This window comes from Sceloporus undulatus, chromosome 2 (genome assembly GCF_019175285.1).
Source record: "Sceloporus undulatus isolate JIND9_A2432 ecotype Alabama chromosome 2, SceUnd_v1.1, whole genome shotgun sequence".
Lineage (NCBI taxonomy): Eukaryota > Metazoa > Chordata > Lepidosauria > Squamata > Phrynosomatidae > Sceloporus > Sceloporus undulatus.
Window position 1 is genome coordinate 134,194,969 of NC_056523.1, and position 17,442 is coordinate 134,212,410.

Sequence of the window (17,442 nt, forward strand, 5' to 3'; positions counted from 1 at the left end):
CCCCAGCTCCCGAAGTCATACATTTTGGCAGCCACTTGGCTGACAGCTTCTACATAGTCCACCGCTTATGAATTATAAACCCAATGAATTCCTGGGTTATCTGTACTGTCTAAGCAATGTTTTTAGCTGAGATTTGCTGACCTGGTAATGAACATGCTCAACAATTTCAGGAGTTGACACTGTTGGAGCCTCCCAGACCTTGCTGTATCTTCCATCTCAATATTTTATGCATCAAACACTATATGCATCAAACAGTTAATCTGTAGTTCTGAAAGGGTACAGGTTTGCATCCACGTTGTCACAAAAGGCTCCCAGATGCAGGGAGCATTCTCATGATTCCAGTCCTAGTCTGGAATCTCAACCCATACAAAATGAAAAGAAACCTAATAATGTACAGTCTGTTTTAGGATTACAGGATCAATAAGCAACCTTTATTGATAACTATGTCTATGACATGGATATTATAGCCACATCTAGTCAATATCAAACTTTGATTCTTGAAGATAATGAGAAGCCAGATTCTTCAGACTTAGAACTTATTACCTCACAATGTTTTTTACAGAGATGCTTGGTAGAGAAATTATTTGATGAACTAGCAAATTTAAAAACTTCATTTTATGATCTGACCAGAAAAATAATACAGACGGTGCAAGGGGCTCTAACTCACCTGCACAATAAATATAATACAGGATGTACGTTTGCAGAGCAGCATATTGTACAGGAGGCATAGTCTAGTAAAGAACAAAAGTTACAGGGGATGGACCCCTCTCTTTTGATAGCAGATAAGAGTAATGTGGAAAGAGACTCTACTTCTAATTTAGATGAAAAAAAATAGTAAATTAGAAGTTTAAAAAAGTAACTCTAATAAGCAGGCTAGGAAATGTATGAAGCAAAGAAAGAGAAAGGTAATCACTTGAAAAAGGAAAATAAGAAGTTTAATTTTAATAGTTTATTTAAGTTACTGAATAAGAGAGATAAAGCCACTAAAGATAACTGTAAGGAAATGAACAAAGCAAAGAATAAAAATGTATTAAGCCCCAAATTAAGTGTTAATAACAAAAAAGAAGGTATCAAATACAAACTCCCAGATCTTCCACCCATTCAGGAAGATCTCAGTGCTCTAGATGCCATTCAAGATTTCATATTTCAACAGGCCGCTTTGGAGAGAGTCAGGAACAAAATCAGGTTAAGAACAAGCAGAATTAGCCCAATTAGACATTCTCACTTACATTAATGAAGAATCCAGTACTCCTCTGCAACCGTCCTAGACCTAAAGACTGATTAAATCAGTCAGAGCGTAAGGCTCATTTGATAGTGGTCCAAGGTAAACCTAGTGTTAGTGAGGATATTGTAACAGTGAAATATCTGTTCTATAACAAATATACAATGCAAGAGCAAAAATAACATGTATCAACTCACAAATGGCAAACAAAATCTTAAATTCTAGAGCCCAATTAAATAAAAATGGTATTGAAGTTGAACATTACTTTAAGCAGATGAATCACTTGATTATCTACCCCAAACCCAATGCCAAGGTCTTTGCAACAGCCAGTGCTATACCAAAGTAAACAAATGACACAAATGTTACATCCTAATGGAGAAACCAAATGCCCTGAGGGTTTGTTAATTGACTTAGGCACAGAAATTAGTCCAGTAAAGGAACAATCATGAGATTTAGAAAACAGAGGTTCACAAAAGAGCAAGCTGAAAGAAAAGATCAACTGCCCAGTTATGATTTGTGATAAAGCCTTCAGATTGTTCCTGCCAAAGCCTAAATTGAGAATATTCTGGAATAAACTCTTTTTCTTTACCCTTTTATACTCTCCTCTCTCAGAATAAGCTTGACTGTTTAAATATTTTGATCCTGATCTACATTTAAAGATCTCAGGGTAGGGCACATGCAATAAGAACACCTTTAAAATTATCCAAGCCATTAAAACAATTCAATATAATCACAATTACCCAAAATCAAATAATCTAAAACCCAGCTATGATCTGGGTGAACAACCAGGTTTTACATTGCTACCCAAATCAATGATCTTGGGCCTCTAATGACAGGCTATTCCAAAACTGGACTGACATATTCAACAAGACCCTAGCCTACACCGTGTTTTGCTCCTAGATGGGAGATATAGAGAAGGGTTGATCTAAGGGTCTTAATGCATGGGACAGTGTGTATACAATGTGGGCTGGGTATCTTGTCACCTCATAATCAATAGGAGTGTGGGGTTCAGGATGCTATTGAATTGAACTTGAAGATGTTGTTGGATTGTTGGACTACAACTCCCATCAGCCATGAAAATTACATCCCAACAATCTCTGAAGGATCACTCTTTGCCCCCTCTTAATCTATTGCATAAATTAGCTGTAACAGAACTTGGAAAACTCATCATTTGTACCTGTGGCCATGCTGGCTAAGGCGGGATATAGACCGCCATATAGTACGTATTCTATACGTACTAGGGTTAGGAAGGGGCGGTGCTTCCGCACCCCCTAACCCTAGTACGTATAGAATACGTACAACATGGTGGCGCCCCTTCCACATGGGGGGCCGCCATGATTACGTACTGGACGCATAGCGTCCAGACGTGTCGCGACGCCTATGACATCGCGAATGCGCCAGCGGCACCTTGCGACGTCATAAAGGCGCTGCAAAAAGAAGCTCCAAAATGGCTGCTGAGGAGCAAATGGCGCTGGCGGGAGACCGCCGCAAAGCGGCGGTCTATATCCCACCACAGACATTCTGGGAGATGTCATCTGAAAAAGTAATATTTTAAAATTTTGTCCATGTGAGACTCCAAAAGAACTTACATTTAAAGAAAACCAGTCAAATTGCTTGAACTTTGCCCTGATAGTGGGGATGCACTGGGAAGGGGCCAGATTTTGGTTCCTGTGGAGTTCATCCTCTGGAATGCTGCTGGTTTCCATCCAGAGCATGCAGATCCAAACTGATAGTCCACACTCTAGCATGCATGTGTTGGCTTCAGAGGAAGTACTGCAGGGAGCATTTTGGGGCCTTGGCTGTCTCCTTAGGTCAGCAAGAACTCAGAGCCTTGGTAGTGCTGGCAAAAGAAAGCAATGATGGCCTGTCAGAGTGATACAAGGGCCCAGGGTGTTTGAGCACAAAGATAAGGTGCCAGTCCTGTAGTTACATCATTGGAAAGAGGAAGAAGTCCATCTCAACCCAGGTCCCCTCTTTCCCTCCACCTGCCTTAATTGTATTATTTACTTCCTAACAGACATCTCTTTTTAGGGATTGGGAGCCACTCAACAAATTATGAAGAAAGTAGTGGTAAAATGGTAAGGTAGTGGTAGTCTTGGGGTGGAGTGGAACCCCTTTCAGAATACAGGTACAGGTTGCATTGTAAAAAAAATACTCTATATGTTAAGCATTTGCTAAAACACATCATTTTAAACCTAATTTGCTTTATCATGTCCTCTTTAACCTAAGAAAGTATTCAAAAATTTGAGAGCCTTTCACCCAAAGTGATATAGTTTGGGACTCTGTGTTCTCGTTCTGTGTAATGTGTGGAATAGCTGTCACTGGCTGGCCAGTACTAGCTCTCATGATGATACTCTGGCTTGAAGCATGCAGATTTTCCATTCTCTCTCTCTCTCTCTCTCTCTCTCTGTGTGTGTGTGTGTGTGTGTGTGTGTGGTAAAGGTTCAAAGGAGAAGACAATGAGTTGGCACACATGGGAGGAAATGACTGTAAAGGGTGATGCAGTTTAGCTCTAAAAAGTAGCAGTGCACATGCTGCCAAGCCCAATGACAGTACAATAATAGTTCTCCACAGTTTAACCCATGGCCATCAAACTATGCAAACAGTAAATTAAAAGATACATCTCACTGTATATGCCATGGAAGCAGTAAACTAGGATTAGAAAGAACAGCCAAACAAACAAACAAATGGGGCTTCTCAACTTTCAGGAAGCCACAACAAAGAGAATCCTGGCCAAAACCCTTGCCCTAACAAGAAGCCCTCATTCCATCTTCCTCAATTTGCAGGAATGAGAGACGGAGGAGTGGGCCTCTATCTTCTCCCTTAATGCACTAGTCTCCTTCCCAAGAGCGCTTGCACTTTTTTTGTAGTCTTCTGGGTGAGTATTCTGGGGTACAGGAATTGCATCCCCCTTTTAATACTCATGTCTTTTTCTGGGTACCAACAGCTGATGGGAGACTCATGCTGACTGAACACAGCTGGTAGCACCTTGTTTAGGCTACTATGAAGCAGTGTTGATGGCAAAGAGGGTCATTTTCTGCCACCATTGCATCATCTTTTCTTTATAATCCAGGGACATTTTCTTCTGAGTGGTTCATAGTCTTCTATAATCTGGGCCAAGGGAAGAAGCTATGGAACACTTTGAGGATACAACAGTAAACAATCTCACAACATATTAAAGATGAACAAATTTGATCTGGCATAAAGTTTCATGGATGACAAGCAAATTTATCACATGCATGGAGTGTTGCCTCAGCAAGCAGAATACTTTAGATGTGATTGGTTAAATGTGAATGGGGGGATTTTAATCAGTGAAGTCAGGGGGAATTGAAATGGAAAAAATAAAGTATTGATTACTTTAATAGTGGTTAACAGTAGGTGGGTGGTTATACAGATAGTTTCTGCTGTTGTTGTGTCTCTTCAAACTGACTCTGCCTTATGGTAAGCCTATCCCAGGTTTTTTTTTTGGGGGGGGGGCCTTGGCAAGATTTATTTCAAGGAGAGATTGCCATTGCATTCCTCAAGGCTGAATGTGTATTGCCCATAGTGTCCTGAAGTCCCTGTTCAACACTGAAACCATTATACCATGCTGGCTCTGTTAGATGTTAATCATATGTTAATTTGCTCATCAACACAAAAATGTCTGCATTACCTCCCAACTACTGCAGCTACCAGTGTTAAAACATTATGCCTTTCATGACATTCTTCTTCCAAAGTTGGGGTGATCCCACTCCTGTTTGAATGATGGATTCTGGAAGGCATTGCTGGGGGATTATTGTAGGGCCTAAAGGTAGCTAGCTGTACTGCAGGATTCCTTGAGGCTCTACTTTATCTCCCATGCTGTTCAACCTCTACAGAAAAACACTGGGTGAAGTTATCTGGCAATGTGGGCCTAGGTAAGCAGACAACATCTAGCTCTATCTTTCTTTTTCATCTACTACCTGTAAAGCAGGATTTTGGGCAGCATAATGATTGGATGAGGGGCTATAAACTGAGATTCACTCAACAAGGCAAAAGATCCTGGTTACGGGTGAATTGTCTGTTTTTCCATCTGTCCAGACTTTGTAGTCATTCATTTGGGATGGGGGAACCTTGCTGTTAGTGGCTTTTAGATCTTACATCGTTGATGGTTGGCTTTGTTTTTACTTTGGTTTAACTGTGTTATTGCTGAAAACTTTAGAGGTGTCCCCGTGGTGTTTTATTCTGTTTTTCTATTGCTATGTTTTAAAATTTATTTTGTGAACCACCCAGCACACTTTGAGTATTGGTAGGTATAGAAATGTAATAGTTAGGTTGGTAGCTAGCTAGGTAGATTATAATGTAGACAGGTAGATAATAAATAAATAGGAACCAATGCAGCAAGAGCCAGCAGAATGGAAACCACTGACTGACTTTGGGCAAATCACACTCTTTCAGCATCAGAAGAAGGCAATGGCAAACTCTTTCTGAATAAATCGTGCCAAGAAAACCCTAGGAAAGGATCACTAACTTGAAGTCTTCTAACACTGACAAATAATGTAGCAGCTGCAAAGGTAGTACCTTCTAAAAGTCCATGTTCTGTAACTGAAGGCAATGTTAAAAGGCTATGTGACTTTAAATGTTTCACTGTTGTCTGCTAACAGTTGGTGCATAAGCTGTTGCAAACAAAGTAGCACTTAACAGATTGTTACAAGCAAACAAAAAGCACTCCAAGAAGTACAGAAAAAAACACTTTTGTATCAGCTGGAGTGCAAGAATGTGGCCTTGTGACTCCACTCCTCCCTCTCCTGCGTCTCTAATCCTGGCTGTAAAGGGTGTGCGATTTTCCTGTTATTTCATTGTGTTTCCCAGCTGCTACATGTAAGGGGGTCATTTCCCCCAAATAAACACTCAGAGAAAGTAGGCTTGATTTCCTTCTGATGGTGTCACTTCCGCTCGGTTTTCATAAAACCACAGAACCCATGACCTATCCAGATTTGAGTATTTGTGAGTTCCACATGGTTGTCTCTCCCCTTTACTTACATCCCTTTCAGGTGTACTTGGAAATAAGTCGCACTTTGTTTAGTGGGGTTTATTCTGAAGTAAGAATTCATTCATACAACTGTAGCTTTACAAGGCACTCGCAGTGCAGCTTTGAAACGTGGGGAAATGTGGATTTGAAATGAAGAAACTGTGTCGGGTTACAGACCGCCATTAGGGACGTCCTGAGGACGTCCCAGTTTGAAAAAGGGGCATCTCTTCCAGACGCCCCTAACCCTATCACAGACAGAGTCCGTGACAAATGACGGCGGCCGTTCCACACGGCCGCCACCATATTGACATAGTGGACACTATGCGTCTGCACGTCGCGCCCCGGAAGTGACGCCATGAGTGCGCGACTAGTGCCTCACAGCGTCTCTTCCGGGGCCCAGGAAAGAGCGCGATTTCTGCGCTCCTTCCTCAGAGCATCCGGGAGCCGCGCGATTTGGCTGCTGCAGGTCCCGGACGCTAAAAGCGGAGGCAGAGCCAGACCGCCGCAATCTGGCGGTCTGTAACGTGCCCCTGTGTTGGGGTGAGGGAGTGTTTCTCGGTTGGTTGGAAAAGATGTTTTGTAGCCTGGGAAGGTGACACATGGGGATGTACCCCAAAAAAAAAAAAAAGTGAGGAGAGAAGCTCTGTGTGCTAAATGAATAAACAAATGACCATCTTAGAGCATGCGGAGCTTGTGTCCTCACTGTTTTCTGCTTTTAATGTGTTTCTCAGTATTCTCTTTACCATATGGGGATTTCATCTGAGTTGATGTGCCTAGAATTAAATTTTATTGTGTGCCTGAAGGAAGTTCCATGCAAATTAATTCTTGGATACACATGTGTACAATTGATCTGTCCCTTTTGTATCCTGGATGGGAAACTGTCCAAATGATCTGAATTTCACCTCAGCCATCCCCACTTTGCACTGACTCTGTCCCCTGACCTAGCCCCATCCACTCCTGGAAATTTCCTGCCCTACCCTTTGGAATCCCACTCCCAGTTGACAAAAAATATTCCCTAGTGTCCATCTTTTAGTCACTTCTGTTCTCCTCTCCCTAAATTGCTTTCCCACCTTCCTCCCCCATCAAATATGTAAATATATAGTAATGCCTTTACTTTGGGCATGGTATGTTCTAAGTGTTTGCACAGGGGCAGCATTGCTTCACTATTTGAATGCTACGGTATGGGAGACAACAGCAACTCTTATCATTCATTTGGGAAAGGGCCACTGATTTCAGTGAAAACAATAAGATTATAGGGTTGAATCTGGTTTGAGTCATGCCTAAGGAAGGACCATAGAAAGCAAGAAAACATAAATTGTGCTTGATTTAGGTCCCACTGATTCAAAGATTCTTCTCTACATATGACTCAGTTTGAATCCAGCCCATAATTAACCAGAGCACTTTCCAGGCATTGTTCAAACACATGAATGTCCAGAGAGACACAGATCCTGTGCATGCTGTGCACTCCTGAAAGTGTGCCCTGCTGTTGTTGTGTGCCATCATGTCAGTTTTGTCTTGTGGTGACTCTATGAATGAGGGACTGCCAGGAGATGCTGTTATTAAAAGCTCTTCTTAGGTTTTGCAAACTCAGGGACGTTTTTGACTGAACCATCTGTGACATGGTTTTCCTCTTTTCCTCCTGTCTTCAACTTTCCCCTACATTAGCATCTTTTCTAATGAGCCATGCCATCTTATGACACATACAAAATACAATAGCCTCAATTCAGTAATTTTGCCTTTTAGGAAAAGCTCAGGCTTGATGTGCTCTCAGACCCATTCATTTATCTTTCTGGCAGTCCATGGCATCCATAGAACTCTTCTCCAGAACTGCATTTCAAATGAGATGGTTATTTTCCTGTTAACTTTCATCACTGTCTAACTTTCACATCAGTGTATAGAAGCCAGAAGTATTATGGATGTATTAATGTATGGATGTATTTGGTATTCAATAATAATTCAATGAAGGTATGGCCTCTTCATACTCATTTGAAAGCAAGTAAATACTGCATGGCATTAGGAACCCAGATAAAGCCCAGTCCCTGATCATGTAGAATATCTGACTCTCATTCAAGGGAATGCTGTGTGAAGGAGGTCTGAGGAACTGGGAGCAAACAGATATAAAGGGAAGGGCTAGCATGCATGGGTCCATCTCTCTACCAACTTATAGCCAGTGGAGGCGGGTGGCTTCCATGCCAATGGGGTGGTGAATCCACTTCAAGTTTTAGTTTGAATATTAAAAGAATTATCCAAGGTGCTGAAGCCTTTCTCTGAAATGGATTGAGCACCTTGGATAGCTCCTTTAGATTTTGGGCCAAAACGCAAAGTAGGTGCATTGCCTGACATGCAGACCACCAGCCATTACTGTTTATAGCCCTTTGGCTAATGTCGTATTGAAATCAATGGACTTAAATGTTTTCACCTCTGGTGAGAAATCAATGGAACTTGCACATCTTCACCTCTAGCAGACTTGTGCCCCTCAAAAATACAGGATCTTTACTGATGCCCAAAGAGCACAGAGCCAAACTACACATAGTGTGGGCATTTCCATTCTGAAGAGAGAAAAGAAGTCATAGGACTCCACTCTTATTTGCCTTGATCTGGTTTGCTTTCCTTATACCAGTTTGCTGTTGACAATATCATCTCCCTGAACTGATCTCTATCATTAGGCAGAGGAAGGCAGCAACCTCAGGCAGCAATGGTATGTGTGCAGCACTGGATTCCAGTACCCTACTGAGAATGTTGAAGTAACATTCAAATGCCAGTCTGGTCCAGTCCATTTCTGGACTTGTACTTTGCTTCAGGCTGGGGATAATGGGGTTTGTCATCCAACATCTGGGGCTGGTGTAATAGTTCAGCCTCCAAGCCCCTCATTACTTTCAGTTCAATTATCCTGGGCCGAGTGCTTTTAAACTATTACAGAGTGGGGAACAGCTTCTGAAAGGGACTGCACATCTCTAACTACTCTACTTTGGCACAGCAGGAGAGAAGGAAACATAAGCTTCCTTTCTGAGGTACTGCCAAAGCTGCTGGCACCACTCATCCAGCATGCCTGCTGGCTTGTGTTCATTGAACAATAGCTACCTCTCCCAACTGGCAGCAGGGCAAGACTAAGGAAGTGACACACCAGCACTGCAGCAGCAGCAGCAGCAGCAGCAGCAGCAGCAGTTGGGGTTGCTAGATCCATGGCGGCTAAGATGGCTTATTATCTTCTCACACTTGGAAATGTGCAACTAGGGCCCATTCAAGAAAACAGGCACTCGCCTGCTTTTAGATGTTGTCAGTGTATTGTGAATGTCAATGATGTCTGTGTATTTTGAAAACACTGGGCTTGCAAACAGACCCACAGTAAGGCCTTTGAAATGCTGCAGTGTAGCAGTTCCAAACAGGGCCCAGGAACAGCTTGAAGCATTCAAGGCCAGCAAAGCTCCCTTATTGTTCTTTTTGATCTTATAAAGTGTGGCAGGCACCATTTTTTCCCTAACTCAAATTGAACAGAACCCTGCTGAGGGCACTATTCTCATAGGTGTGTGTGTGTGTGTGTGTGTGTGTGTGTGTGTAGGGGGAAAAACAATGCTATTCTTCCTCATCCAAAAAAATTCTCTGTGTTTTGCTGTTAATAGATTGTTAAATGCAGAAATGTTGCATTTTAAATGCAGAAGGGAAGACTGTGTCACTTACAAAGAAATCAAGCACACTTACTGTATATGTGATGTTACATTTTATATGTCATTTATAAATGATTAACAGATGATATTCTTCTTGTGTGCCTTTGAGTAGTTTCTTATGTCTGGTAATCCCATCACAGTTTTCTTGGCAAGATTCTTTCAGAAGGGGTTGGCTTTTGCCATTCTCTAAGGCTGAGAGAGTGTGACTTGGTCACCCAGTGGGTTTCCATGGCTGAGCAGGGATTTGTACCCTGATCTCCAGAGTCATTGCCCAGTGCTCAACCCAATATGAAATACCCTGGCTTTCAGCAGATGTTCTTAGTATGTTCAAAACATGAGCAAAGCATGTTCAGGGCAGTTATCATCAGGTCCACAGAAAGTACCACAAAATATTATAAAGCATGGATACGACTGAAAAGCATGCATAAAAGACGAACTCATATACCTGTTTAGATTCTTACTATCTCTAAAACTATTATTATAGCTTAAGCCATTTTTCTGTTTATGTATTACCTTTATATCTACTTTTTTTCCAAGAAGCTCAGTGAAGAATGTATATGTCGCTGGCCTCCATAAAAACAACCTCATAACAAGAAACCTATTATCTTTTTTAAAAAAGAATCTTCATTTAACAAAAAAAACCTTGTGAGGTAGACCAGGTTTAAGGTCAATGAAGGAGCTTCATGGCTGAGTAGGAATTTGCACCAGAATCTCACCAATCCTATTTATATATAGCTATATTTTAAAATGTGCCAATAACAAAAGTTATTTTGGGAGGGATGACAAGAGGAAAGTGTTGTGGAGTCCAATAAAGTGTCTGTTGGGTTTTGGTTCCAGGACCTTCTATGGATACAAAAATCAGTGGACACTCAAGTCCCATTATATATAATGGCATAATAAAATTGTGTTCCTGATCTAAAATGGCAAAATCAAGGTTTGTTTTGTGGGATTTTTTAATATATACATTTTCAAACTGTAGATAGTTGAATCCGTGGATACAGAATCTGTGGGTATGGAGGGCCAGCTTCTTGAGGGAACTAGTTTGGAGAAAGCTGGAGGACTCCAGAGTGTCCTGCCTTCTGTTGCTCTCTCTTGGCCAAGGTCCCTTTGGACTGTGACATAGACCCAACTACTATTATCCTGAAAGAAAGGTATTTACAGAGTGTTGTTAATCATTATTAACAAATAACATAGTATCTCAACAGTTTCTGCTTGTCCCTTATACATTTCATCCATGCTATGGAGGGAAGGGACTGGTTACTTGTGCACATCCACAACCTTGAGGTGATATATTCAAGGGTGGCCACATTGGCCATATAGCAAAGTACAATAACCTCCAAAATCCACAAAACAGTGATAACTTTATTCAGACAACCCAAATGCCCCCCAACTCCACTGGCTTCTTCATCCAGCAAAGGTGTTAAGAATCATACAGGAGGGGAAAAAAGATAAAAGGATTGATGGGGCATCTACACTGCAGAAATAATCTGTTTTGATGCTGCTTTAATTCCCCTGGTTCAATGCTATGGAATTTTGGGAAGTGTAGTTTGTTGGGGCACAAGAGCCCTGCTGAGGATCGGGTGGTGGGATCGTGCAGAGCTCTGGTGCCCCAACAAGCTACACTTCCTAGAATTTCATAGCACTGAGCCAGGGGAATTAGAGTGGGGTCAACCTAGATTATTTCTGCAATGCAGATGCAGCCAGTGTTAGTCACAGGCTTGCATTTTCTCAAGAGCTCTCTTGGCAAGCAGGTCCCTCTTCTTTTAGGCCAGGTGGCCCTGGGCCTGATGAGGAAGCCTTGCACTGAGTTTTATGTGCATTTTGGTGGTCTGGAGAAAGGTCTCCCTATTTGAGTTCTCCCTATTTGTGGGTGTTGAGGTGACCTTGAGGTGAGGGGGAGGGAACTCTGGATGTGCTCAGAAGGACTCTTGCTTTCCTGCTGATCTGGCAAGGTCTGGTTGCTGAGGTGGCCACTCAAGCCAGAGGAGACTGCTCCCTTGGGCCTGGCTTGGCTGGAGCAGGATGGCCAACCATGTCCTCCTTTCCAAACTTCCACCTGGGACAGTGGTTCCCAACCTGTGGGTTGCGGCCCCTTTGGGGGTTGAACGACCCTTTCATGGGGGTTGCCTAAGACCATCCAAAAACACATATCATGAAGTAGCAACAAAAATGTTATGGTTGGGGTCGCCACAACATGAGGAACTGTTTTAAAGGGCTGTGGCATTAAGAAGGTCAAGAGCCACCGTAGGAGTAGTTCTGGAAGGCCCTCCATTTTGAGCAGGGCTTAGGGGCATGGTGTTCTAGGTGGGTTTGGAGCTTGTCTTGGGTCAGGAGGTCCTCCCTTTCCCTTCCATTGGGCCCTGCCTTTGTGGTTGGGATGAGACTGGTCCTCCTGTGGAGTATGTGTGTGTGGGGGGGGGGGAGGACAGCCAGGGGGCCCTCTTCCTGGACAGCAAAGAGAGAGAGGCCAGCTCCCTGTGCTCTGAGATGGTCCGCCGTTGATTCAATGGTCATTCAAGGTTGAAAAAGCCCAAGGCGTTGGGGCCCCACATTGGCCCTTCCTCAGGGGGCCTTTGGAGAGAAAGGGCTGGCGTTGTCCACACTCTCCGCCTTATAGGACCATCTCCCTTTACCCAGAGGGCCCTTCATCTGGGAAGAGTGTTGGCAGTCCAGGTCTTTTCTCTCCAAAGGCCCCTGAGGGAGGAGGGCTAGTGTCTGGGGCCCAAATGCGTTGGGCTGTTCAACCACGGATAAACACAAGGAGCGCGGGAGGCTGCATCCGCACTGGAGAGATCATCACCCGGTTTGGCAGCGCTTGAACTCTGCAGACAGCCTCATCCGCCTCCCTCCTTCCCCCTTGCCCTTCCCTCTGGGGCCGAGGGGGCCGTCCAAAGGGCGACCAGCAGCAGCCCTCCTCCTCTTCCTCCTCCTCCTCCTCTTCCTCCTGCTGCTGCTGCCAGCGCCGCGTTCAGGACCTTGACGGGAACTTTGGGGGAAGGAGGAGGAGGCGAGGAGGAGGGGAGGGTCTTCTTCTTCTTCTTCCCTGGCCTGGCCTCCTTGCCCTGCCTGGCCTCCCCCCCCCCCAGTGCCGCCCAGGCCGAGCGCAGCAGCGGGGCCATGTCCGACCCGGCGGTGAACGCGCACCTGGAAGGGATCATCTCCGACTTCGAGGGTAAGGAGGGCCAGGGGCCCTTGGGGCATCCCCTCCTGAAGGGAGGGGAAGGCAGGGCAGGGCTGGGGAAAGGAGGACGCCTGGGTCCCCCGAGGGACCACCCCCCCCTCGGGGAAGAAAGGACCAACCCAAAGCTGAGAGATGTGCATCCATGCTGCTTAGCCGGGCTCAAAATGGAGGGCATTGGGAAACTCCTCCTGATGGGGGGCATATCCTGGAAAAGGAGGACGCTGGCTGGGAGAGAGAAGGGCAGGGCAGGGGATCCCCTCTTCCCCGAGGGTTGGCCCTCCCTCCCCTTCCCAGACCCCCCTTTTCTTTCCCTGGAGGCCGGAGGGAAACACCCGGGCGCAGGATCTGGCCAGGAGCGGGCCCCGGGGGCTGAGGGGCCTTGCTCTCCCGAGGGGGCCCTTTTGCCCAGGGCAGGGGGGGGGCTAAGATGGGGTCCTTTCGCTCCCCTTCTCCCAAGGCCCTCCGCCCTCTCTGCCCTCCCGAGGAGACGCTCTCCTCCCGAGGGAAGGGCGCAGGGCGGCCCTCCTTCCCAAAGGCAGCTTTCTCGCACGCCTTGGAGGCAGATGGGGTTTTTAAAGACATCCCCATCCACCTTTATAGATATGTGTGTTTCCTCACCTGTGAAATGGGGATAGGTGTGTGTGTATATGTATATATGTGTGTACCCATTTCACTGAAGAGGAAACTGAGGCCCTCTACATCTCTATATGTATGTGTGTGTCTATAGGCATTTCCCATTTCACAGATGAGGAAACAGGCCCTGGGCAAATCCCTGTCCAAATATCGCCATGTCTGAAAATGTGACAAGCCTGTTGGCTCTTCTTTTTGCCTTTGCGATGAGGAGGGTAGTCTGTGGCGGCCTTTTCTGTTTGTTGGTCTTCGTAAGAGGGACTCCTCCTCACCCCACCTTTTCCTTATGGGGTGAAGAGAGAAAGAAACCAGTACCTTTGGCTGCATCCGCACTGCAGATACAATCCAGCTTGATGCCGCCCTCACTGCCACAGGTCCATGCTATGGAATTCTGAGAACTGTCATCTATTCTGCCTTCATTTAGCCTTCTCTGTCAGGGAGCTCTGGTGCCCCAACAAACTACAGTTCCCAGGATTCCATGGTTTGTTGCAGTGGCAGTTAAAGTGGTGTCAAACTAGATTATCTCTGCAGTGCAGATGCAGCCTTTGTGGAATTTCTTGCAGCCTAAAGCAGGAGCACGCTGGAAGCCTTCCCTCCTTCCCTCCCTCTCCTTTTTGTTTTGCTTGGCACTCCCTCCATGCCCGCCCCCCCCATTCTCAAAACTGACAGGCCAGTCAGCAAAACTGGTGTGTTTGTGTGTCCTGTGCCTTTTCCCTGAGCAGTTCTGGGTTATGTCTCTGATTTTCAAGAGAGGAAGGAAGGCCCTGAATGTCTGAAGAGGGAAGAGTTCTCCAGGCCTTTTGCTCTCAGCCCTCAAATCTGTCTCTGTTAGGCTCAGGCTTAAGTCCAGTTTCCAGCAATGTTTTCCCAAGTCTAAAGGAGTTGGCACAAGTTACTCTTAGGCCTATTGATCTGTGTAGATGTAATTGGATCTGAAAGGATTGCAGAGTGTCGGAGCCTTTCTCTGCTGGAGAACTAGGAGGGTTTTTAAAAATGGACTTTAAACATCAGCAGTTTTCATGTCATGGAAACGTCCCATGTTGTTTCTTGGCCTGATGGAGTTGGTGGCATGTCTGCCTGGTGGTTTTCTGTGCCATTGGATTCATACTAGGGCTAACCTAGAAACAGATGAAGACTGCTGTGGAGAGTGATTTTTAAAAAATGGGTCATATAAATTGCATGGCCTGGACATCTTCTGGGGTCTTCTCTCCATGGGGCAGAGTGTGAGAGATGTATGTGGAGAGATCAGAGTAGTTCTATGCACCCCTTTTTCCATGTGTTCAACATATGTTTTGATCTGCAGAGATGCCCTCAAACTGCCAATGCAACAACCTGAAGAAGAATCTGGGTGTATTTCACAATTCAGACATGCAGAATTCTGCAGTTCTGACTTGCAGAATGACAGGAGGTGACCCCTTGGGAACTCCAACTACAGTAGCTTCTAGCTCTGCAGCCTAAGAAAAATATTGTCTTTTCGTTGGGGCAGGACACAGAAGGGCCAGAGATGATTTTCAGTAAATAAATAAAACTATGCCATCTGAGATACTGCTTTCCAGGGTCAGGAAGGAAGCACTATCCAATGGAATCCTGGGATTTGCAGTTTTATAAGAGCTTTAGCTTTCTCTGTCAAAGGGTACTGTTGCCCCACAAAGCTAAGAATCCCAGGATGCTGTAGGTTGGAGCCATGGCAGCTAAAGCAGTGTCAAACTGGATTATTTCTACAGTGTCAGTCTCTGATATCTCCAAGTAAAAGTGGCAGTAAATCCCTCCAGATGGATTTAGCCTATAATGCCCATCAGTCCTAGCCAGAATAGGCAATGGTAATAGATTATGGGAGCTACAGTCCAGCAACGTATTCTCCTACCTTTGGACTGAAAACAATCCCATGGGGAATGGAAAACTGCTGCTAACCAAAACAGCCAATTTTATTTAGTCTAGCCTTCCTTTTGTATTTTCCCTTTATCCAGTTCATATTCTAAGGTGGTATATGACAAAATATATATGGTAAAATTGTTTATTACAATAATACTCGTAGGCGTAATACACCTGATAAAAGACAACAGTCAACCTTTTTATGTTCTCTAGAGCCTAGACCATTTTAAATGCCTGGGTACATAAAAGTGTCTTGTTTAGTGAAAGTCTGGCAGCATAGGCATCTGACAAGCCATCTTCAAGGCAGTGTTATTTCAAAGCTAAGGGAGAATGTGTCACAGTGAAAATTACCTTCTCCCTTAAAGGAAATATGTCTGATAGAGAAGGGTTTCAGCAGAAGACTTTATGGCACAGGAAACAAGGGAAGGAAGAAGGCCTTCAAGCCAAGGTTGAGGATCAAGACTCATCTTGAAATAGGGTGCATCCCCTACCTTTTGCTTGGACCTGGAACCACTGGTGACTTCAAGTATGTTAGTTCTACTTGCCCATTTAAGATTTTAAAGGTAAATGCTAACAGTGTGCATTGGGTCTAGAGGCTAACAGGTAGAGAGTTGGTGTTTTATTATCAGTAGATTAGGCTGTATTAATTAGACTTCCAGCAGCCATATTCTGTATTGATTTAAACTTCCAAAGACAGCCCTGTAATGGTAATTCATGACAGTAATCTACATTGGAGGTTATTGGCTCACAGATCACTGTGGCCAGACTATGGCTGCCCAGGACTGGTGAATTAGCCAAAGCTATTAGAAGCCAATATTGGGATAGACAGATAAAGATCCTGTTCTTTCATAAAGTTTCTTTCTGAATTCCTGTGTCCTGCCTAGGTCTCTTCCCTTCCTAGCCTCCCCATAGTCAGCAGAAGCACATCAGGGTTACTCAATTCCTCCCCTGAACCCTGCCCCATGAAGGTCAGGAGAAATTCAGTGATAGGGCATAAAGATTTCTTCATCCTGCTGCCTCCCTCCATTCCCACACTGCTCAGGGCCCTCAGATGGAGCTCTCCTTGGTCTTTTTTGTGCTCTGTGAGCTCTGCTGTGGTTTACACTTGCAAAATATGTTTCTTTCGCATTGTCCCCTGACATAACATGATGGGGGTTTCTGGCTCTGGCCAGGAAGAGCTTGTCCTGAGATCCCTCTCTGTCCTTGACAAGTAGGATCACTATAGGACAGGCATGGGGAATGTACCACCCTCCAGGTGTTGTTAGACCACAGCCCACATAAGCCATGGAAAGCATATTAATGGATTGTAGGACTTGCAGTCTAGCATCATCTTGAGGACCATGTGTTAGCCACCTCTGTTTCAGAAAGGAGGAGTGGGAAGGAAATGGGTATGGTTGCATTTCATCCAGCTTGATCTCCTGAGAAAGGCAGACTTAGTTTTGCAGTGAAATCCAAGCTTGAAGCCGTGGTGCAGGTGAGACAACTTATTTTATTGGACTGTAATTCCTAGTTCACCTTGCCAATGTAGACAGGGATAAAAGATGATTGGAGCTGGCATCCAGCAATGTTTAAATGACCAAACTTACAATCATAGAATCATTGAGTTGGAAGGGACCCCAAGGGCATCTGGTCCAACCCCCTGCCATGCAGCCATATGCAGCTCAAGCACTCCCAAAAGATAACCACCCAAAAGAGAATCCACCACTGTTTGTGGCAGTCTATTCCACTATTGAATGGCTCTTGCAGTAAAGATGTTCTTCCTAATGTTTGGGTGGAACCTGTTTGCTTGTACAGTAATTTGAATCCATTGGTCCAAGTTTTGATCTCTGGAATAGCAGAAGGCAAGCTTGCTTTGTCATCTACTGATCACCCCTTCAGATAT

At 44.6% G+C, this 17,442-nt stretch overlaps 1 protein-coding gene across 3 annotated transcripts in view; it reads left to right on the forward strand.

Annotated features, from left to right (window-relative positions):
* Positions 1–17,442, forward strand: part of SEPTIN9 (septin 9) — a 337,055-nt gene that overhangs the window by 118,098 nt on the left and 201,515 nt on the right. Inside the window, exon 1 of one of the 3 annotated variants that reach the window (XM_042448796.1) lies at positions 12,736–13,049. The exons of the other annotated variants lie outside the window; for them this stretch is intronic. Within the exon in view, the coding sequence (XP_042304730.1) occupies positions 12,995–13,049 (55 nt within the window). The 5' untranslated portion in view covers positions 12,736–12,994. Of the gene's footprint in view, positions 1–12,735; positions 13,050–17,442 lie in introns of those variants that run through there. 3 annotated transcript variants of the gene reach the window in all.